At 34.0% G+C, this 24,823-nt stretch overlaps 1 protein-coding gene and 1 long non-coding RNA gene across 3 annotated transcripts in view; one reads left to right on the plus strand and one right to left on the minus strand.

Annotated features, from left to right (window-relative positions):
• On the minus strand, positions 1-24,380 carry LOC143247151 (uncharacterized). Of its 2 annotated transcripts, XM_076494780.1 has the most exons (10): positions 23,867-24,380; positions 20,852-21,003; positions 19,866-19,893; positions 19,074-19,201; positions 16,660-16,748; positions 12,657-12,699; positions 11,092-11,899; positions 5,289-5,346; positions 943-1,912; positions 1-204 (listed from the first exon to the last, which is right to left on the minus strand). In XM_076494780.1, exons 1-9 carry the CDS (start codon positions 23,978-23,980, stop codon positions 1,548-1,550), a joined length of 1,785 nt encoding a protein of 594 aa, XP_076350895.1. In that variant the 5' UTR covers positions 23,981-24,380; the 3' UTR covers positions 1-204; positions 943-1,547. The 2 variants fall into 2 exon arrangements, with proteins under 2 accessions (XP_076350895.1, XP_076350896.1); XM_076494781.1 differs by lacking the exon at positions 943-1,912.
• Positions 24,235-24,823, plus strand: part of LOC143247152 (uncharacterized) — an 8,398-nt gene continuing 7,809 nt past the window's right edge. The window contains exon 1 of the long non-coding RNA XR_013026402.1: positions 24,235-24,563. This is a non-coding gene — a long non-coding RNA (uncharacterized LOC143247152). The remainder of the gene's footprint in view (positions 24,564-24,823) is intronic.

A 24,823-nucleotide genomic window follows, 5' to 3' on the forward strand; every position in this document is an offset into this window, starting at 1 on the left:
TGAAATCTGAGAATTCTTTATTGAACAACAATCAGTATCAAAGAATTAATATACATAATATGTTAACATGGCGTACAGGTTTTTACACATTCTAATCTAAGAGCAAATAATAGGTGAGAAATACACGATACTAGAAAAATGTGCCAAAAAGGGTCACAAGGTTGTTTCACTAGTGGAAATGATGGACGCTCCAGGTAGTGAAAGCTGTAAATAAAGTAGAAAATTGTGAATAGTTAAATGTAATAATGATTGAACAGAAACTGTTAAAGAGTGAATTATGAAGTAGTGAGAAAGAAGAGACACTCAAATGTTTGAGTGTGTGGAGGGTCTTGAGCACTTACTACAAAACAACGAGGAAATAGAGTAAAATCCAAATTATTACTATTTTAATTTCAAAACAGGTCGTGAAAGTTACATTTTAGTCTTGAAAAAATCAGGTATATGAGATTTCTTAGTAAAGAATTGCAACAAAGTCAAGTAATAGCCTTAAAAAGTATTTATTTCAAACATATAATGTCATATGTTAATTTTTAAAATAAAATATACATTCTTCACAAGACGGATTATTACACTAAACTTCATAAATATTAGAATAGGGTAGTTCGAATTCGAATCATTCTTTTGAAACTATTTCATAACATTCTCATAGTGACATTTTCTAACAGCACAATTCTATAAGTATTTATTTATTACTTTAGTTGTCAACATTGTGATACAAGTTTCTATTAGAATAACCTATTTACAATCTCCAGCAATATTTTAATATTGCAAATTAGAAATGTCACATCGTTGAAAAAAAATTGGAATTTACAACAACTGAACTTATTACCAACTCCTCTAGTGTTAATAATCATAAACAATATAGACAATATAACTTTTCTCAAGATTATAATAAATTATGAATCAGTTTAATTGAAGTTAGGAGAAGAATTAAAAAATTACCCGTATTCGATCTCCACCGTTGTTTTTGAAGAGCCAACGTATTTGAAGTGAACTTAGTTCATACAAGTAGGAAGATTAGAACAAGAAGCAAAAGGTTTTGGTAGGAAGATTAAAAGAAGAACCGGTAGATCTTGGTAGGAAGATTAGAACAAGAACTGTACCGTTTAATATGAAGATTAGAACAAGAACCGAACGGTTTTAGTAGGAAGATGAGAACAAGCGGACATTTTGGTAAGAAGATTAGAACAAAAAGCGGACGGTTTGGAGGGGGAGACAATATTTCGTACCTCTCAAAGTGGTGTTCAAGTATCACATATTAATAAATATGGTATCAAAACTTATGTTTAAAACTCCTTAAAAAAAAGAAATTCCACGAAAAATGGTGTAAAATTCACGAATGAAACAAAATCCATCTTAGATAAATAAAAATAGGACATTAAAGAACGCCAACTTCGATTAATTCTGTACTTCATTAACCAAACATAAATAGCAAAAATAGCATATAATAAAATGTTATCTCGCTATGATTGCGCTTAAATTACTATCCTTCTAACAACAAGACAAAAACAGCAACTTTTATTATCTACCACCTAGATAACTCTACACTACGCATGGGAAGGCTGCACATGCTGAGAACCAGGGGGTGGTCTATATGTTGGAGGGACAGTAACACTGGCGTGCTGCACCACATAATCTTCGAAACTTTGAGCCTTCCTTAACGGTCTGGAAGAGGACCTCTTAGAAATTACATTTTGCGACTGGGGGGGTGGCCATACGATATCCTTGTTCCGACGGCCCAACAAAGGGGATCCTCCAGCAAACGGAGGAGTACGACAAGGGGGTGTATAGGATTGAGGGTGCCACACATTAGTCACAGTGCCTGCACGAGGTGGGGTAGTACGACCTCCAAAGATATCGTTTGTTTCACCAAGTATCGGGGGTGGCCAAACGAGCTTCCTCCCTTGACTACCTACAAAATTACAGACGTTTTTAGAGTAAACTGTAACCCTCAAAGTAGCGTTACAATACAAAAACAATTATAAATCTATTATGTTTTATACGAGAAATTTAAACACAGAAAAATCATCGGTGGTAAGCCTCACCTACCACATACATGCACATGTTTTGAAAAATATCAGCTTGCCTTTTCTAACTCTACACTCCACTCATCCTCTTGTGTCCAACGTAAACAAGTACGATTTACACTCTACTCACTATTTTGTGTCCAACAGAAAGAAATACGATCTACACTCTACTCACTCTCTTTTGCCCAGCACAAAGAATACGATCTACACTCTACTCACTGTCTTGTTTTCCACACATAGAAACACGATCCACACTCTACGCACCCCCTTTTACTGAACATAAAAAAATACGATCTACACTTTACTCATTGATATGTGTCTACCACAAAGAAACATGATCTACAGTCTACTCATCTTCTTGTCTCCAACACAAAGAACACGATCTACACTCTACTCAGTGTCTTGTGTCCACCAGAAAGAAACCTAAGATACACTCTACTCAGTGTCTTGTGTCCAACACAAAGAAACACGGTCTACACTCTACTCGTCATTTTGTGTCCAACACAAAGAAACGTGATCTACTATATACTTACCCTCTTTTGCACAAAAGAAAGAAAAACTATCTATACCCTACTCAGTCTCTTGTGTCCAACAGAAAGAAACACGATCTATACACTACTCATCCTCTTAGATCCAACACAAAGATACCTGAGCTACACTCTGGTCACTCTCTTGTGTAAAACAAAAAGAAACACGATCTATACACTACTCATCCTCTTAGATCCAACACAAAGATACCTGAGCTACACTCTGGTCACTCTCTTGTGTAAAACAAAAAGAAACACGATCTACACTCTACTCACTGTCTTGTGTCCAAAAGAAATACTTGAGCAACACTCTACTCACTGTCTTGTGTCCAAAAGAAATACTTGAGCAACACTCTACTCATCTTCTTGTGTCCAAAAGAAATACTTGAGCAACACTCTACTCATCTTCTTGTGTCCAACACAAAGAATCACTATCTACACTGTACTTTCTGTCTTGGTTCCACAGAAATTATCTTCAACAACACTGTACTGTGTCCAACAGAAAGAAACACGATCTACACTCTACTCACTATCTTGTGCCCAACAAAAAGAAATATGAGCTACACTCTATTTGCACTAGTTTGTCCAAAACAAAGAAGCACGATCTACACACTACTTACCCTATTGTGTCCAACAGAAAGAAACATGATCTACACTCTATTTACTTTCTTGTGTACAACACAAACACACATCAACTAAACTTTACTAACTGTCCTGTGTTCAATACAAAGAAATACGATATACACTCTACTCTTTATATTATGTTCAACAGAAAGAAACAGGATATACTCTCTACTTATTGTCTTGTTTCCAATAGAAAAAATAGGAACTACACTCTTCTCACTCTCTTGTGCCCAACACAAAGAAACACGGTCAACACACTACTCACTTTCTTGAATCTAACACAAATATACCTGAGAATAAAGAAACTTGATGTAAACTTCAATAGTTGTTTTGTGTCCATTACCAAAAAACACGATCAACACTCTACTCAACTTCTTGTGTCCAACAGAAAGAAACACGATCTACACTACTCACTGTGTTGTGTCCAACAAAAAGATACCTGAGTTATACTATTCTCATCCTCTTGTGTCCAACACAAAGAAACTTGATCTACGCTCTACTCATTCTCTTGTGTCCAACACAAAGATACCCGATCTACACTGTACTCATTCTGTTGTTTCCAACAGAAAGGAATAGGAACAACACTCTTCTCGCTCTCTTGTGGACAACATAAAGAAACACTATCTATATTCTACTTACTGTCTTGGGCCTAACATAAACAAATACGATATACACTCTGATCACACTCTTGGGTCCCACCCAAAGAAACACGATCTACACTCTAATCACTCACTTGTGCCCAAAAAAGAGAAACTCGATTAACACTATTCATTGTATTGTTTCCAAAAATACACGATCTACACTTTACTCACTGTCGAGTGTCGACCAGAAAGAAACACGATCTACACTCTATTACTGTCTTGTGACCAAGAGAAAGAAACACGATCTATACTATACTCACTCTTTTGTGCCCAATTAAAAGAAAGGCGACATACACTCTACTCACTGTTATGTGTCGAACAGAAAGAAACAAGATCTACATTTTACTCACTCTTTTCTGTCCAACACAAATATGCCTGAGATACACTCTACTTTTCTGCTTGTGTCCAACACAAGGAAACTTCACCTCAACTCTACAAGCAGCCTTGGATCCAACACAAAGAAACACGTTCTACACCCTACTCACTCTTTTGTGTCCAACACAAAGAAATATGATATAAACTTTACTAGACGTCTTGTGTTTAACAGAAAGAAATACGATTTACACTATACTCATCCTCTTGTGTCCAACAGTAAGATACACGATCTATCCTCTACTGCTCCTTTATTGTATCCAAATGAAAAATTAGATCTAGTCTCTCTCACTCTCTTGTTACCAACATAAAGAAATACGATCTACACTCTACTCACTGTCTTGTGTCCAATAAAGAAAAAACTTCATCGGCACTCTACTCATCCTCTTGTGACCAACACAAGGAAATACGGTTTACAATCTACTTACTGTTTCTGTCCAACACAAAGAAATCTGATCTACGCTATTTTTATACTCTTATTTCCAGCACAAAGAAACACAGTCTTCACTCAACTCACCTTTTTGTGTCCAACACAAAGAAACACGATCTACACTTTACTCATCCTCTTCTGTCCAATGCAAAGAAATACGATGAACCTTATCCTCACTGTCTTGTGTTTAACGCAAAAAAACGTGATCCACACTCAACTTACCCTCTTGTGTCAAAAAGAAACAAACACGATCTACCCTCTACATACCCTCTTGTGTCCAACACAAAGAAACTGTATCAAATATTTACTGGCTGTTTTGTGTCCAACAAAAAGAAATACGACCTACACTCTACTCATCCTCTTGGGTCCAACAGAAAAAACACAATCTACACGCTACTTAGTGTCTAGTGTCCAACAGAAAGAAACTTGATCTGCTTTTTACTCATCCTCTTGTGTCCAATTCAAAAATATACGATTTACAATCTACTTTAATGTTTTGTGCCCAACACAAAGAAAAACGATCTACATTCTACTCACTGTCTTTTGTAAAACATAAAAAAAACGTTCTACACTCATGTCACTTTTTTGTGCCCGAAACAGAGAGAAACACGATCTACACTCTACTCATTTTCTTGTGTAAAACAGAAACATAAATTACTTTACTTACTCTCTAGCGTCCATCCAGAAGAAAATCCTATTCTTGAAGGCTCTTGTGCCTTAGGATTCTGTAAAAGAGAAAATAGTATAAAGAAGTACAGAAAATAGTAAGAGAAAAATAATTAATAATGAAAATAACTGAATATAACTCCTGAAACTGAATAACTGAAAATAACTCCTTTTCATGAAATAAATTTGAATACGAGTTCATTTTTTTCGAAAATTTCACAACCGTTTATAAAATCAAAATCACCAAAGCAATTAAGTGAGAACGAATCAGATCAAACAAAACACTAAAGTGACAAAGAATCAAAATATCTATTGAAAAATTAAACTATGTAAATCCGTTGTGTTAGTTTAAATGGGAAAGTATTCAACGAAAAAAGCCAATTAAGCAGAAATAATGAGACAAAATAAATAGTTTAAATTAGAAAGAATCATAATAAACAAACCTTTAAGTCAGAAAGAATCCAACAAAACAAATTCATTAAGTGAGAAAGAAGTAGACAGAAAGAAACCCATGAAGTGACAAACAATTTGACTAAACAAACACTAAGTGAAAAGAATCAAACGAAAAAATTCCGTTAAGTCAGAAATAATCAGACTAAACAAACCCAGGAAGTGACAGAATAAAACTAAATAAATCTATTAAGGGAGAAAAATGCAGAGTAAACAAACCAATTAAATGAGAAGGAATTCAATCAAAAAAGCCTATTAAATGAGAAAGAATCAGACTACACAAACCCAGTAAGAGACAAAGAATAAAACCAAATAAATCGTTTAAATGTGAAAGAATCAGACGATACGCAACCAATAACTGAAAAGAATCAAACTAAATAAATCCTTTAAGTGAGAGAAAATCAGATTAAACTAATCAAGTAAAGGAAAAATGAAACTCAATAAATTTTCAATAAGTTATGAAGAATAATACTAAAGAAGCCTGGTAAGTTACAAACAATGAAACTATAAAAACTTTAAGTGAGAACGAATCAGACTAAACAAACCCAGTATGTGACAATTAATAAACCTAAATAAATCGTTTAAGTGAGAAATAATCAGGATAAGGAAACCCAGCAAGTGAGAAAGAATAAAAACTAAATAAATATTTTAAGTGAGAAACAAACTAAACAAACCCTTCACATGAGAAAGAATTCAACCGAATAAACCTATTTAGTGAGAAAGAATCCCTGTATGTAAGCCGTTTAAGTGAGAAAGAACCACACTAAACAAACCCAGTATGTGACAACGAATAAAACTAAATAAATCCTTTAAGTGAAGAAGTATCAGACTAAACAAACCCATTAAAGGAAGTGGGATTTAACCAAACAAACCCATTAAGTGGGAAAGAACCAAACTAAAGAAATCAATAAGTAACAAATTATAAAACAAAATAAATCCTTTAAGTGAGAGAGAAGCAAACTAAACAAATCCAAGTAAACACATAAAATCAGAAAGAATCCAAACAAACAACATTTTAAGTGAGAAAAAAGCAGCCGAAAGAAACCCTTTAATTGCGAAAGAATCACACTAAACAAATCCTTTAATTCCAGAAAAATCAGACTAAACAAACCAATAAATTCCAAAGGCATTAATGGAACAAGAATGAGACTAAAGAAGTCCAGTAAGTGAGAAAGATTCAAACCAATTAAACCCCTTAAGCGCGTAAGAATCACGACTAAAGAAACCTTTCAATAGCGAAAGAATCAGACAAAACAAACAGATTAAGTATGAAAGAATCCAACCAAACAAACCACTTTAGTGAGAAAGAATCCAAGCAAAAAAATACATTAAGTGAGTAAGAATCAGACCAAACGAACTCATTAAGTCAAAAAGAATCAGAATAAACAAACCTTTGAGTGCGAAAGAATCAGGCTAAATAAACGTATTAAGTAAAAAAGAATCCAACCAAACAAATCACTTTAGTGAGAAAGAATCCAACCAAAAACCTAGTAAATGAATAAAAATTAGACCAAACAAATTCATTATGTCAAAAAGAATCAGAATAAAGAAAACCTTTGCTGGGGAAAGAATCAATAAGTGAGAAAGAATCAGACTACTCAAACCCAGCAAGAGACAAAGAACAAAACTAGACAAATCCATAAACTAATAATGAATCAGACTAAACAAACCAATAAATTGCAAAGAAATTAAACTAAATAAACGTATTAAGGGAGAAAGAATTAGACTAAATAAATCTTGTAAGTGATAAAGATTCAAACCAAAAAAATCCCTTAAGTATGAAAGAATCACGACTAAACTAACCCTTTAATAACGAAAGAATAAGACGAAACAAAGAGATTAAGTAAAAAAGAATCCATCAAAAAACTATTAAATGAATAAGAATCATACCAAACAAATGTATTAGGTAAAAAAGAATCAGAATAAAGAAACCATCTGATTGCTGAAGAATCAAATTAAATAAACGTATTAAATGAAAAAGAATCAACCAAGGAAACACAATAAGTGAGAAAGAATCAGAGTAAACAAACCCATTAAACAAAAGAGAATCCAACCAAACAAACCCATTCAATGAGAAAGAATCAGACTGAAGAAACCAAGTAAGGGAAAAGAACCTAACTAAATTAATTTTAAGTTAAAATAATCATATTAAAGAAACTCAGTAAGTTTCAAAGAATAAACTGAGTAAATTCTTAAAGTGCGAAAAAACAGCCTAAACAAACCCAGTAAGAGAAAAAATAAAACTAAATAAATCCTTTAACTGAGAAAAAATCGGACTAAACAACCCAGTAGGTGAAAAGAATCAAATTCAATAAATATTTTAAGTGAGAAAGAATCAGACTAAATAAGCTCAGTAAGTGACAAAGAATAAAACTATATAAACTTTTTATGGAAGAAAAAATCACACCAAACAAACTCAGGTAGTGACAAGAATCAAACTAAAAAAATCCTTTAACTGAAAAAGAATTAGCCTTTAAAACCCAGTAAATGACACAGAATAAATTAAATACATCGTTTGAGTGAGGAAGAACAACACTAGACAAATCCACAAAGCGACAACGAATAAAACTAAATAAATGGTTTAAGTAAGAAAGAATCAGACTAAAGAAACCCTGTAAGCGAAAAGAATCAAACTAAATAAATCCCTTAAGTGAAGAAGAATCAGACTAAACAAAGCCATTAAACAAAAAGGAATTCAACCAAACAAACCCATTAAGTGAGAAAGAATCAGACTAAACAAAGCCATTAAACAAAAAGGAATTCAACCAAACAAACCCATTAAGTGAGAAAGAATCAGACTAAACAAAGCCATTAAACAAAAAGGAATTCAACCAAACAAACCCATTAAGTGAGAAAGAATCAGACTAAACAAACTAGTAAGTAATAAAAGATTAAACAAAATAAATCCTTTTAGTGAGAAAGAAGCAGACTAAACAAACCCAGTAAGAAAAAGTATGAAACTAAATAAATCTTTAATTTAAAAAGAATTGTATAAAAGAAAACCAGTAAGTTACAAAGAATAAAACTCAATAAATCCTTTAAGACAGAAATAATAAGAAGAAACAAACCCAGTAAGTAACATATGATAAAACTAAATAAATCATTTAAGTGAGAAAAAATCAGAATAAATAAACCCATTAAGTGAGAACAAATCCAACCAAAGAATCCTATTAAGTGAAAGAGAATTAGATTACACAAATCTAGTAAGGGAAAAAATAAAACTAAAAAAATCCATAAACTGAGAAAGAATCAAACTAAACAACCCCAGTAAGTGAAAAGAATCAAATTAAATAAATCTTTCAAGTGAGAAAAATACAGACTAAAGAAACCCAGTATGTGACAAAGAATAAACTAAATAATTTTTTAAGTTAAAAAGAAGCTGACTAAACAAACCGAGTAAGTGAAAAAGAAAAAGCTAATAAATCCTTTAACTGAGAAAAAAGCAGACTAAACAAACATAATAAGTGAAAATAATGAAAATAAATAGATTTTTTAACTGATAAAGAATCAACCTGAACAAACCCAGTAAGTGAAAAGAATGAAACTGAGTAAATGTTTAAGTGAGAAAGAATCAGACTCTACAAACTCAGGTAGTGAGAAGAATCAAACTAAATAAATCCCTTAAGTGAGAAAGAATCATAATAAACAAATCGAGAAAGTTAAGAAATAAAAGTAAATAAATCGTTTAAAATAGAAAAAAATGAGACTAAATAAACACTAGAAATGAGGAATAATAAATCTAAATAAATCATTTTAAATGAAAAAGAACCAGACTAAACAAACCCATTAAATGAAAAAGCATTAAACCAAACAAATCCATTAAGTGAGAAAGAATCAGACTAAACACATCCAGTAAGGGACAAATGATAAAACAAAATAAATATTTTAATGAAAAAATCAGACTAAACAAACCCAGTAAGGAAAAAAAATCAAACTAAATAAATTCGTTAAGTCAGAAATAATCAGAAAAACAAAGCCAGTAAATAGCATTGGATAAAACTAAATAAATCAGTTAAGTGAGAAAATAACTGAATAAACAAACCCATTAAGTGAGAAAGAGTCACACCAAATAAACGGATTAAGAGAAAATAAAATCATTCAAAAGAAGAATAATAAAGAATCATACTAAGAAAACACTTTAATTGCGAAAGAATAAGACTAAACACACCCTTTAATTCCAAAAAAAATCTGACTAAGCAATCCAGTAAACTGCAAAGAAATGAGACTAAGTAAACGCATTAATGAAAAAAGAATCATACGAAACAAAGTATGGAAGAATCCAAACAAACAAACCACTTTAGTGAGAAAGAATCCAAACAAAAAATCGTTTAAGTGAGTAAAAATCAGAATAAACAAACCCTTTAAATCCGAAAGAAGCAGACTAAATAAACGTAATAAGTGAGGAAGAATCCGATAAAATAAATACAATAAGTGAGAAAGAATTAGTTTAAACAAGCCCTTTAAATAAGAAAGAATCCAACCAAACAAACCCATTAAGTGGAAAAAAATCAAACTAAACAATCCCTGTAAGTGAGAAAGATTCAAACCAAATAAACCCTTTAAGTGTAAAAGAATCACGACTAAAGAGACCTTTTAATATCGAAAGAATCAGACGAAACAAACAGATTATGTAAGAAAGAGTCCAACCAAACAGACCAGTTTAGTGAGAAAGAATCACACCAGAAAACCTATTAAATGAGAAAGAATCGAGCTAAACAAACCGATTAAGTGAGAAAGAATCAGTCTAAACAAACAAAGTATGTGAGAAAAATTCAAACCAAATAAATCTTTTAAGTGTGAAAAGATTAGACTAAACAAACCCTCTAATAGCGAAAGAATCAGAATAAATAAACGGATTAAGTAAGAAAGAATCCAACCAAACAAACCCATGAAGTGAAAAAGAATCTAATCAAACAAACTCGTTGAGTGAGAAAGAATCAGACCAAAGAAACCCATTAAGCGACATAGAATCAGACTAAAGAAACCCTTTGATTGCGAAGGAATCAAACTAAATAAAAGTATAAAGTGAGAAAGAATCGAACCAAACAAACGCGATAAGTAAGAAAGAATCAGACCAAATAAATCCACTAAATGAAAAGAAATCCAACCAAACAAACCCATAAGGTGAGAAAGAATCAGACTGATCATACCTTGTAAGTGAAAAAGATTCAAACCAAATAAACTATTTAAGTATGAAATAATCATACTAAATAATATAAGTGAGGTTAATGAAAAAGTCCGACGTGTGTAGATCAAAATCTTCTTCTTACGTGTAACATCCTGATTCGTACTGAGGTTTAATGTGAAACTGTATATCACGGGACACAAATATTTCAAACAAAAAACAAACTCACCTTAGGTGGCCAAATTCCTTCTGAAGTCCGAAATTTACGAGATAAAGATGGAGAGGCGGTTGGGCTGGGGAACATTCTGGTCAAAGATGATTGGCTTGCTGGACGGTTCTGTTGTGGCCAGTAAGGTTGACTACGAGGGGCCACTGAGCACAAAGATGTTTGTTGAGACTGTCTTTCATAATTTCGTTGAACAAGTTCGGCTGTAGGGGATGAAGAGGATATCTGAGAAATTCCCTTCGCTTGAGCGGAGATTGACTGAGCAGAACGAATGGTAGTTTGAGGTGACATTGGCTGATAGAAATGTGGTCCAGCACGTCCAACAGTGCGAGGAGTGCTGGGTTGTCTAGCTGTTAGTTGGACACTTGTAGTGGTTATGTGTTGATGTGATGATTGAGTGGTTGCTGGTTGCTGTTGTGGATATGTCGATTGAAAAGCGCGAAGAGGAGCCAGAGGAGCACCTTCTTCAAGATGAGAATCTGTTGCTTGTTTCCCCTGAAGAACAGCTTGTGTGTAAGACCTATCAGTTTGATAATATTGCTGTTTCTGCTGGTACGTGGATGTTCTCTTCTCTTCCTTGGGTGTTTGTTTCTCCTGAAGAACAGCTTCCTTGTAAGGCACCTCAGTTCGATAATATTGTTGTTTATGATGGTACGTGGATGTACTTTTCACTTCTTGGTCTGAGCCAAAATAAGAAATCCTCTCAGATCCCTGGTGAAAAGGTGAAGTCATATATGCCTCTGGGGATGATTTTAAAATTTCACTACGAACTGGAGGCTTGGGCTTAGGCGGAGGAGGTGGTGGTTGTTTCCTGGAGAAAACAATACAGATTTAAGATACTTTCCATGTTTCTGACACAATAAAACAGCTTTACCTTTCTGAACTCAGTTATAATTATATTTACCGCAATTAAACTACTAGTTGCAGTATTGAACGAAGAAGATCTGAAATTCGGAATTAGAAACTGAATTTAATGTCATTATATTTTGAAGACTAATTAAAAACTACGGAACTCTCGAACCAGAAAAAAATACTTTCATCAATAACTTCTTTCTAGGCCATTGTCTCTAATAAACTATTAAGTTTGTACCAGTCTTTGCTAAACAAGAGTATTTAAGCACTTCACACAACAACAATTACAGCAAGGCAAGTTTTTACCAGCCTTTGTTAAACAACAGTGTTAAGGCAGCATAAAACAACATTTACAACATGATACATTTGTACCAATCTTTGTTAAACAACAGTATTTATGCACCACAGAACAATCTGCTGAGCATGGTAAGTTTGTACCGGTCTTTGTTAAACTATATTATTCAGGCACCACAGACCACCTTTCACAACATGGTAAATTTGTACCAGTCTTTGTTAAACAACATTTAGGCACTTCAGAATAACATTAACAACTAGGTGAGTTTAAATTACAGTCTTCGTTTAAAAATTGTCTAGCATGATAGAGTAACTCATACTCACCGATTTGTGAGCCTTAGTCATATTTTGCCAAAATAATTAAAGACCCTGATTAAATTATATATATTTGGCTGATGTTATTACCAAACGGTTTTACTTACATTGATGTTGGAGGAGTGATAGGCCGTTCAATGAGACGTCTTTCTGCAATAATTAGAAGGTAAATTTGTTATTCATAGAAGTATGTAGAAAATTAGTTTCATAAGATTTGGTCGAGTTTATATATATATATATATCTCCTGCCCGTAGTGTGTACTTGTATTAAGACAATTGAATTAAGTGTTCGATAATCATGACGTTATCTAGGCATGTTCCCCACTCTGACAAGTTGTCTTTTTTGGTGAGTGTTTCTGCCACGAGCTATGATACTCTAAAATAGATAGATAGTTGTCAGTGTCAAAGAACATCAGGTTATGACTGTTTCTCCTCGTACTCACCATTACTTTCCCATACGTATTTTCAGCTGTGATTTTCCTAACTTCCTGTTATGTGGGTGTTTTTTTTAGTTTATAGGTGGTTTTTTTGACGTTCTGTAATGTGAGTTTTATTTTGAGTTTCTAGCTAGATTTTGTAATTTTCTGTAATGTGAGTTGTTGTTTTTGAGTTTCTAGATCTAGCAAACGTGTAGTTCTTGTATTCATTTCCTAGTTCTAGTTGAATGAAGTCTAGTTACGTATATAAAGTTACAATTAAGTGTTCTAAATGTTATACAATACTTTGTAATATTAAATAGAAATATATTCGTCGACAAAAGCAACATGTCTACGCCACGCAATCTCAACACGTCCAACAGAAAAATATCAAAGTGTCTTTATGGATACTTGGGACCTGCTGAAAGATATCTTTGTACCAAATCACATGTACGTTGGTAGACAAACCATGAATAGTTCAAAATGTAATTATTCTCTCAGAAATTGCGCAACACACACATTTCAGATTTGCCTATATCTTTGTAAAAAGTCTTTAAACTTTGATCCAAGTATGGTCAAGAAGTAAACCAAAACTAAAACCCTAACATTATATTTTTTGACCTACCTACAATCACCAAAAATGGGCATGTACCACATTTTTGTAATGTATAAGTACGGGACCTGTAGAAAAGTATTTTTGTATCAAATCGTATTTAAATTGATCAAAATATGACTAAGTGATTTACCATAAAAACAAAATTAGGCTTCTTTGTGACCTTCGACTTCGAGAAGAAATTCAAAATGGGGAAATTCAAATATTTCAATGTGTTGGGTTTATGTTTAACATTATTTTGCCAATTTCTTTCTTGATTGCTGTAGATATGACTACAGATGAGCCAAATTTATACAATTTTAGTTTGTTTCAACTTTCATCTCATGATTTTCTTTAAAAGAAGAAGTCTTAAAAAGGTAAAACATGTCATGGCGTAGTTAACCAAGGTATAAACGTACTAATTTTCAAATCAATCATTAAAGAAATGAAGGAATGGTTTTTCGACTGAAAAATGTTTTGTACAAAAAAAAAAAACAGTGCATGTATGGTTCTCTCGGGAGACGACTCCGCATGGCCACGTGGTTTGAACGTTCGACTAGTCTTATAAGAGTTACGTGTTTAAATCCTTGTCCCATGAAATATGTCCGCCCTTTCAGCCGTTGGGGCGTTATTATGTGACGGTGAATATCGCTATTCATTTGTAAAAAAGTAGCCCAAGAGTCGGTGGTGGGTGGTGATGACTAGTCTTTTGTTTGATTTGTTTTGAATTTCGCGCAAAGCTACACGAGGGCTATCTGCGCTAGTCATCCCTAATTTAGCAGTGTAATATACAAATTAGTACAGTTATTAAACAAGCTATCTTTTACCATTCTATCGTACAAGTAATCAATACATGGATAGGTGCTGTTGTTAAACATGCAAACCTTTACCGTTATACTCTACATTTAGAGATGTGTACAGTTACACTGCACAACAAAGTTTTTGCTTCTTGAACACTGTTGGGTGTTCCTTATAGATTTTTGGCTGCTGATCACAAAAATCACATCCACATTTGCCCATCACGTACTGTTTCATCGAAATCTTCAGTTTTGTCATGTTTTTCTTATATTTGTGTCCAAAATTTTCGTTTCTGTAAGAGACCTATGAACTATGTTTTGAGCAGTATGGGTATGTCCAAGCATGAAATCAGGCCAGGTTGAAAGCTGTTCTGTGGAAGTATGTAGCCCGTACATGCCTGGACAGGCCGGAGTCAGCTTGACACTGTCTCAGCAGGCTATAAAAGTGGCTTGCATACACAGATGCTACTCATTGGATTAATATAGACCTCACAGTGTGTGCGTATTGTTTCAGAATATAGCATTGCCTTAGTAGCATTGTAGCAAGTAAGTTAGATGTTATAGACGTTTTACAGGACGATTGGTGTCGGTCAGTATGTATCATCAATGTCGTAACAGCCGCGATACATTTCGCTATATTTGTGGCGAGTAAACGCTTGTTCATCAGAGACGCTCAATGACTTCTCTAGTGAAGAAAGCATATCATCTGTACTTTGGCTGCAAAATTGGTGATCAAGACCAGGAATGGGTGCCTCGCATTTATTGTGCGACATGTGCTGTCTGTCTGAGAGCTTGGCTCAGAGGCACTCGAAAGACAATGTCGTTTGCTGTCCCGATGATATGTCGAGAACAGAAAGACCTGTGACGGACTGTTACTTCTGTTTGACTAATGTGTCTGGTTTCTCTGCCAAAAACAAGAAGTCAGTTGAATACCCTAATCTGCCTTCAGCAATGAGACCCGTGCCACATGACGACAGTCTTCCAATTCCGAAACCACCAGAGGAACGGACCTTAGATGAACCAGATGAAGAAACTGCAATGCAGAGAACTGCAGTGACATTGATCCAGATTTTAAACTGTGCTTCTCAGGCGATCCATATCTCATAACACAGTCAGAATTAAACGATTTGGTCAGAAATTTGAGTCTGTCAAAAGCAAAAGCCGATTTGCTGGGTTTGAGACTGCAGGAATGGTGTTTGCTGTCACCAGGTACGAAAATATCTGTTTTCTGAAGCTGTCAAGATGATATAACCAAATTATTTGCACAAGTTGACGGTCTCTGTTTCTGTATTAAAATTAAAGGATTGTTCTCTGCTTTGGGTTGTGACCATGACCCGCAAGTGTGGCGTCTCTTTATTTATTCATCAATGTTAAGCCTAAAAGCTGTTTTGTTACACAATGATAACGTTCACCATTCAATACCTGTTGGCTATGCATCACACATAAAAGAAACCCACAAGAACATGGAAATGTTGCTGAAGCACATGCAGTACAGCAAGTACAACTGGAATATCTGTAGAGACCTGAAAGTCGTTACTCTGATACTGGGACTGCAGCTCGGCAATACAAAGTACTGTTGTTTCATCTGTGAATGGAACAGTCGTGCCAAAGAGTCACATTATCCTAGACAGAGCTGGCTACTTCATAAAACGTTAGTTCCAGGACAGAAAAATGTGGCACATGAACTGCTTGTCGACCCGGCAAAGATTTTTTTGCCTCCTCTTCACATAAAATTGGGACTTATGAAGAATTTCGTGAAAGCAATGAACAAAGAAGGCGAAGGTTTTTGTTATTTAAGACAGATGTTCCCAAGAATTACTGAGGCCAAGATCAAAGAGGGCATTTTTGTTATCCCTCAGATCAGACATGTTATGTGTATAGTTATTAAACATACTAACCTTCACCGTTCTACTGTAATCTACAGATGTGTACAGTTATTGAACATGCTAACCTTCACCGTTCTACTGTAATCTACAGATGTGCATAGTTATTAAAAATACTAACCTTCGCCGTTCTACTCTACATTTACAGACGTGTACAGTTATTGAACATGACCACCTGAACCGTTCTACTGCACATATACAGATGTGTACAGTTTTTAAACATGCTAACCTTATCGTTCTACTGTAAATATTAAATGTGTACGGTTATTAAACAGGATAACCTTTACCGTTCTACTATACATCTACAGATCTTTATTGTTATTAAAAATGCTAACCTTTACTGTTCTACTGTACATATACATTATAACTTTTACCCTTCAACTGTGCATATACTGATGTGTACAATTCTTAAAGATACTAACCTTTAGCTTCATCTTCATACAATGCTTGTAGAACGGCGGATCTCTGAATGACAGGCGATGACTTTGGACTCCTTGCTTTGTAATCTGACCTGTTATGTAGAAACACGAACAGTCATCCTGTGAGTAAACTCGGCTGTATCAATAAATACCTTACTCATAATACTAAAGTCATCCTTTCATAGTACTCTCATGTGTTTGTCATACCACACTCATGATACTAAAGTCATTACTTTGTAGTACTGTCATATGTTCATCACTCCACACTCATAATAGTAAAGTCATTAATTTATGGTAGCTTCACATGTTCGTCACACCACACTCATGATAATAAAGAAATTTCTTTGTAGTACTGTCACACCACACTTGAGTTGACGTCACTATGTTACTTTTAAATATTTTCCAATTCCACTGTCGACTATTAAATTATTTGAATAACAGAAGAGACACTATTTTTCTAAGATGTTACGTGATGAATTACAAGTTAAACCCTCAACTTTAAAATACTACCAACTGTCGTGTCAGCTTTTACTTATCTCTATTAACCTTCGAGGTTAAAGTAAGTAGCCAGCACTATCGTTTGAGCCTTGAGTATTTCTATAACTTCTCAATATTAATAATGTTTACTCAGGGCTTGCGCCCAGGATTCAGCAGAACTTAATTATTTTTCAAGTTATTTCGGATCGTTTGTATAATGAGTAACATTTAAAACAAAACCTCATTGGAGAAAAAGCACACGACTGCCACCCCCTATCTAAAACCGGATTTACGGTTGGCCACAAAAGAGATATCGACATTTAGGGAGTAAGAGCACTGATCTTGTACTGATAAATCAACTTTAATACAAGAAAAGAAGAAAATTATTTATAATTGAAAGTGGTTATGTGTGGTACTTGTGGGAAGTGACCTTGATGTTAGTTTGGATATAACGGTTTAGAACCAAGGTTAAAATAGTTCAAAAAGTGGATGGAAAACAGCTGCAGAACAAATTAAAGGTATAAAGAAAGAAAAAAGAAAAAACTGATTCCTTTTGAGAATGATGAAAATAAAATATCTAACACTAGTTCTGAGGAAGAAACACCACCGATCATCAAATAACTCACGTTTAAAAGAAAGAAGTGCCACAAATTATCCAATAACTCAAGTTTTAAAGGAAGAAACATCACAGGTCATCTATTAACTCAAGTTTAAAAGGAAGTCGTTGTTGTGGCACTCCAACAGGAACAGTGTATATTCTATTATCGTTCTTTGCTATCGAATCCACAGCGACAAACTTTTCACATGAAAAAGCTTGATGGAAGGTTTCAAGTTTTAGCGCTTTTGACAAGAAAAACTGATTATTTTGTATTTTTTATAAGTATATTCAGGATTCTGTTCACTATATTACTGAAAATGACACATGTAAGAAATATGATGATACGAAGTAATTCCTATCTACCAAACACGTGCATCAAGCTCCGCCGGAGGAAAGTAATCTTTGTATTGTTATGTTATTTGATGACATTGAAAGGCGTGAAAGGCAGACTGAAGATTGGAAAACAAGGTTTTGAAACAGCTAGACGGAACTTTAATTGACTGTAGTCTGGTTTCCAGCTAGAATCTACAGTACAATCTGTTTAGTATTAGTATGGGTGATAGAGTACCTTTAATCAAGTTCACCAGAATTATCCCACTGACACCAAGGTCTGAAAAAAAAAAAAGAGCAAGACAACTAACTGGATTTTAACCAAGAGGGTAAGTCAACACCACACGTACATCTAAGGTGGAGTTTACTGTTATGAGTTAAAAACATGTGATAACGTCACTTAACCCGCAAATTATTTATTAAAACTTTGTGTTGGATTTTAGTTTAACCTGAAAACGGTAAAAATAAAGTTTTATCTCATTCCAAAGTGATGTTATATAGTAAACTCCGTTATAGAGCCTAAATCCTGGGTGCCTGGCCTTGGAAGCACTGTTAAAAAAAAAGCAGCACCAACACCTGGTATTTCAGGTTTAATTACCTGTATAAATTACATTTCACAGAGGAATAATTTGTTTTACTTCTGCAGTTTATTACTCATAAAAAGTCTTGTTCTGCTAATATCATTATAGTGAAACAAGTGCAGCAAAAAGTCGACCTATCTTCTTATGGATTTACTAACATATTTAAAACAGGTGGACCTGTCTTCTTATGGATTTATTTATTTGTTTCAAACATGCTTATTTTAAACAGATGGGCCTGTCTTCTTATGGGTTTATAAACTTATTCTAAACGTCATTATAAATATCTGAACTTTTCGCCTATTTATAGAAAATATAAGTTCAGTAGTTGATTGTAGTGATTAACAAATTAAATTATGGTGAGCTATTTTATTGATTTCTTGTTGGCACAATGTTATTAATACTTAATAACATATACTGCAATTCTTTTTTACTCTGAATATCCGTCCATTATCACTTCAGCATGTCTTGCAAGAGTATCGGCCACGTTTTCCGTTGAATACAAGTCCATTGGAGAGTTATACTGCGCATGCACCACCGCCTTCACAGTACGTGGCTCTCCCTACAAAAACAAAATATAAATATAGTAACGTGTTCTTGAAGTTAGGCTTAATCATATTCTAATTAATCAAAAGCTTAAGTTGTTGTTCTAGCGCAGAGCTACACAATGTTCATCACGGAAATCGAACCCTGAATTTTACTTGTTAAATTACTACTTAATCAGCAAAATAATATATAAATGTCACCTAGGATTTACCAGCGTGTGTTGTAAAATAGGTGTAATGTGTTACCAGCAAAAACCACAGCAATTTGTGTATCAGTAGACTTCGTGAGAGAACCACATTAAAATGTGCATCTGTATACTTCGTGATAGAATAAAATAAAATTGTGTATGTGTAGATTTCATTACAGAACCACAACAAGTTGTATATCAGTAAACGTCATGATAAAACCACAACTTGTGTAGACTTCATAATAAAACCACATTAACCTGTGTAACCCTAGACTTCGCGATAAAACAATATTATCTTGTGTAACTGTAGACTTCAGGATAAAACCACAACAGCTTGTGTAACTGTAGATAAAACCTTATGTATTTATTCTATTATCGTCTAATAATAAAACATCTCTTCCAACTGTACTTTATGTCTGAAGTTAATATATGTCTTATAAAATGCTGTAGTTCGTCGACAAAGATTTGTGACAAAAATTTACTTCGTACTTACTTGTTTTGGTTCTTTCAAGAGATCTTCTCTAAACCCAGAGAAAAGAAAAGAAAACTTATTAAATTGATTGGATCGTATAGTTTCGGAACATGCATGTATAATTTGGTTTATAGAATAAGAAAAACATACTATTTTAAGGTTCTGATCATTCATTAGACGTGACGTAACACATTATTATTGTTTTTTTACATGATTAATATTTTGGGACCAGATAAAGATTTTCTGATATTAATGTATGGACAAATGTGTGACATTTAATGTAAGTAAATAACCTTCTAGTCTCTTACATGTTTAATTGCCCTATATAATACTTCAATATTTCTTAGTAATATTAATAATTTATATGGGCAAATTGAGATTTGGGATTAAAATAACATTTAATTCATGTAATTTGCTTATTAAAACAAAGTTTTGGCTTACGGTTAAAGAAGTGCACCCAGATAATCTGTTATTTAGCTTGTCGGCCTGGCATGGCCAAGCGCGTAAGGCGTGCGACTCGTAATCCGAGGGTCGCGGATTCGCGCCCGCGTCGCGCTAAACATGCTCGCCCTCTCAGCCGTGGGGGCGTTATAATATTACGGTCAATCCCACTATTCGTTGGTAAAAGAGTAGCCCGAGAGTTGGCGGTGGGTGGTGATGACTAGCTGCCTTCCCTCTAGTCTTACACTGCTAAATTAGGGACGGCTAGCACAGATAGCCCTCGAGTAGCTTTGTGCGAAATTCCAAAACAAACCAAACCAAACAATTTAGCTTGTCAATTCGTAATAGAATACTGAAACTGAAACCTAATGAAAGATCCTGTCATCCAAGTGGTGGATATTCAGAAAGATTTTCTTCATTGACAAAATAATACACGACGAACATTTTTGTTTGTTTGATTCCTTACGAAAGTTTAAATTCTGTTGGATTCTTGTTGTTAGCATATACTGAGGTAGTGGTTTCACTTGTTACATGGTTTTCCTGAAATAAACATTTCTAATGTTTACCTTATTACAAACATTTCCAACCGGTTTCCACAAAGTCGTATGATCTCTTGCACTTTGTCATGAGTCATTTCCTGTACATTCTCACGTCCTACCTGAATCACTTCATCTCCCTCGTGCAGTCCTGCGTGCTCAGCGATGCTGTTTGGATCCACCTGGTGAACAAGCATATCGCAACAAAAATGAGATTGAAAACAAACAAGCTTTATGGTTATTCCTACAATGAAACATTTTTGGGTTGTTATTATCATGAAATTAATGGTTGTTGTATTTTGACTACAACAACTGTAACCAGTACAATGATTCTCAATATGACGTTTTTGTTTGTGTTACAAAGTTCTTTCTGTTTTTTTGTGACGTAGAAATTTCAAACACTCGTCAACTTAATCACTTATAATTATATTACTTAACAATGATGCTTAACAGATATACTAACTAAACATTTATATCAGTTCATACAGGGCTTTGGTGCATGTGACAACTGAACATTTATATCAATTCTTACAAGACACTAGTGCGTGTGACAACTGAACATTAATAATAATTAGTTGACGACTTCCGTGGTTGTAACAGCCGAACATTAACGTCAACAAGAGTAGAACGTACACAGTACATCACATGCTAGAACGTATACAGTCCATCATATCGTAGAACGTACACAGTCTACCACCTTCATCTTTAAACAAGTTTCTGAAATTAAAAAAAAAACCAACAAAGTCGGTTCTTAAATCTATAACATTGACACCTATTTGTCTTACAGTTGCTGGTAACACATCTATAGTCCACTCACCTACTGGTCACACAGCTGTTGGTAACACATCTACTGGTCACACAGCTATTGGTAACACATCTACAGCCCACACACTCATTGGTCACGTACCTACAGTTCATACACATATTGGCCATATACCTACTGATCACGCACCTACTAGTCAAACATTCGTTGCCATTTTAAGAAAGTCACTCACCAAAGAAAAATATAATCAGTAATTATAATTAATTTGATCTACGTGAGGAAGATAAAACTGATTTTTCAATCGTCATTATCGTTATCTCGATTAATCCTAAGACTTGTAGGCCTAAAAAAAAAATACTACAAGTATTATTAACTTTGAAATGTAACATGTGAGTTAAACAAACTTCGTACTATAGTGTCTTTACTCCCTGATTATTCTGTTATTAAAACTTTTTATATGGGAATAACCACGAGTGTTCCCGAAGTTAACCTTGATATGTAGATGGAGTTAAAATTGACATGATAAACCTGATGCGCATTAAGAGCCAAACTTTTAGACTTGGTGAAAACCAAAACAGATACAGTTCTCTTTACACGGTTTCATAGATCTTGAGACTGATATAAGTTCTAGCAAATTTCCTACATCTGTGTCTGGTATAAGTTCTGAGAAGTTTCCTAGATCTTGTGTCAGCTATAAGTCCTAACAAGTTTCCTACATCTTGAGTTTGATACAGTCCTAACAAGTTTCCTACGTGTTAAATATGTTTAGCATGATGAAAGTTCCTTTTTATTTTCTGTAACTCCAAAAATTTCTTCATGCAGATTATTTTAAGTTTCTTTTCTGGAATACAAACATAATGACGTTTCACGTAAACCATATTTATAACTCAAATACGTTTTTATAAACCTACAATGTAGTCAAAGGTGACGGGTTTTGTACAGAACACTTTACACCGTATAACTATGGAAAAAGAAACAAAAGGAAAAAGACGTTGAATTTACTAGATAACCGAGAAGTTTATTGTGACTAAAATATATTATGAGTCAGTAAAGATGATTATAGGATCACAAACAAAACTCCCTTCGTGTACAACCTAAAATAGAACTACTGTATCAGCGGACGCCCTTCACATTCCCCTCACCGAGTTTCTAGACGATAAGATACAAACAAACTGCTAGTTTAAAATATCATGATGTTTTTATAACAGTGTGCCGTTTCCTAAAAATCTTAAAATAACATCACATTTCTATTAATTGAGACACAAAACAATCCAAAACTTAAGAGTTATTTTGTATAGGTTTATTTGTAAGAAAACTACGTGAATAATCAATGACAACTTATTTTGATTGTCTTCTGAAACCGCAAGTTCTCTCGCGCTAAGGAACATGTAATACTAAAATACAAAAGTTTTATACAACTGTAAAGTAATAAACGTATTGTATCAAATATTATCAAACGTTTTAAAATAAGTTTCAATTAAATAAAAACTCCCAACGCAACTTAAAGTGATAAAATAAGACAAACATTCAACACAACTGAAAGTGGTAAAGACAAAAATCCAACACAACTCAAAGTGGTAGTGTACGACAAATTTCGAACACAATTGAAAGTGATAAAGTAAGAAAAACATCCAATACAACTGAAACTGATAAAGTAAGACAAACTTCCAACACAACTGAAAGTGATAAAGACAAACATTCAACACAAGTCAAAGTGGTAAAGTAAGACAAACTTCCACCACAACTGAAAGTAATAAAGTAAGACAAACATCCAACACAACTGAATGTTATAAAGTAAGAAAACATCCAATAGAACTGAAAGTGATCAAGTAAGACAAACTTCCAACACAATTGAAGGTGATAAAGACAAACATCCAACATAACTCAGTGATAAAGTACGACAAACTTCCGACACAACTGAATTTGAAAAAGTAAGAAGAACGTCCAACACAACTGAAAGTGATAAAGTAAGTTAAACTTCCAACACAACTGAAACAGATAAAGACAAACTTCCAACACAACTGAAAGTGATAAAGTACGACAAACATTCAACGCAACTGAAAGTAATAAAATAAGTCAAACTTCAAATACAACTAAAAGTGATAAAGTAGGATACATTTCCAATAGCACAACAAGAAATACAGTCTCATAAACTTCCAACACCACTACAATAAATACAGTATCATAGACGTCCAACACGACTACAAATAATATAGTATCATAAACTTCCAACAAAACAGTTTTAAAGTGCGCCATGGCTTTAAGAATATCCTAATCGTTACCTTGAATATCATTATGGGAAGGGTTTGGTTTCTTCCTCCCTCGATCCTGAATCCCCATGGTTGCTGGGAGTCTGATCGCTTCAAGGAGATGAGAAATGGTCTTTGGAAGGACATTTTTAGATCTTTACTTGGTATAATTATCTACGTTCTCTTCTCTACTTTTCGAGTTTCGATCGATCGTACCAATTACTTTCTATCCTCAACGAAGGAACAACTTCGAAACAAGGTTCTGCTGATCTCCGTTTTCGCGATGATTATGAGAGCACGCACCGTTTAAACGAAAGACGCAGGTTGAAGAGTGACGCTCACTTTCTAAGATTAACTCGGGTATCATGCCAAAAACATGAGGTTTAACCTAACTTTCTCTCACAAAAAAAAGATAATGATTTTAAAGCAGCTTGTAAATACTTTACTCCAGTTGTCCTCATCCAAGTTTTAGATTTATTGGTATTATTTTATAACATTACCTGTGTCTTTTACGTTGCCTATCGTTCTTTCTTGCTAGTTTATATCCATCTTGGGATTTGATCGAAACACTTTCTTGGAGGAGTGTAAAGTTACAAGACAAAACTTGAAAGCATCCTGGTTCAACTTAAAACATCCAGTTTTAACTTACAGATATCTATATTTAACTTGAAGACACCCAGTTGTAACTTGAAGGTACTCTGTTTAACTTGAAGACATCCAGCTTTAACTTGTAGGTATTCACATTTAACTTTTAAAATTAAGAACTGCTATTTGGTTAGTTTTTTCCTGTTCAACGTGAACTTAATGTTGACGTGTATCAAGTTAACGTGACTGAAAAAACTACGTGTGTGTTCTGTAAACGTGAATACAGCAATTGTATCATGAACATATCTCTACCAGTATAGTAGTAGATGTAAGGCTGAATTGATCGTTTGTGATTCAGGCTGCGTCATAAAAATGTTGGCTAGAACTGGTGACACGAGACTCCCC

Source organism: Tachypleus tridentatus, chromosome 3, assembly GCF_004210375.1.
Source record: "Tachypleus tridentatus isolate NWPU-2018 chromosome 3, ASM421037v1, whole genome shotgun sequence".
NCBI classification, from domain to species: domain Eukaryota; kingdom Metazoa; phylum Arthropoda; class Merostomata; order Xiphosura; family Limulidae; genus Tachypleus; species Tachypleus tridentatus.

What these genes read in the sequence shown, in the direction of transcription:
- LOC143247151 (XM_076494780.1), bottom strand. Translation starts at nt 23,980, where the DNA reads ATGTCCTTCCAAAGACCATTTCTCATCTCCTTGAAGCGATCAGACTCC. An exon ending in TCTTGAAAGAACCAAAACAA is followed by an intron (nt 19,202 to 19,865) that starts GTAAGTACGAAG and finishes TTGTTTTTGTAG; the next exon opens with GGAGAGCCACGTACTGTGAA. An exon ending in AAGGAATTTGGCCACCTAAG is followed by an intron (nt 5,347 to 11,091) that starts GTGAGTTTGTTT and finishes TCTCTTTTACAG; the next exon opens with AATCCTAAGGCACAAGAGCC.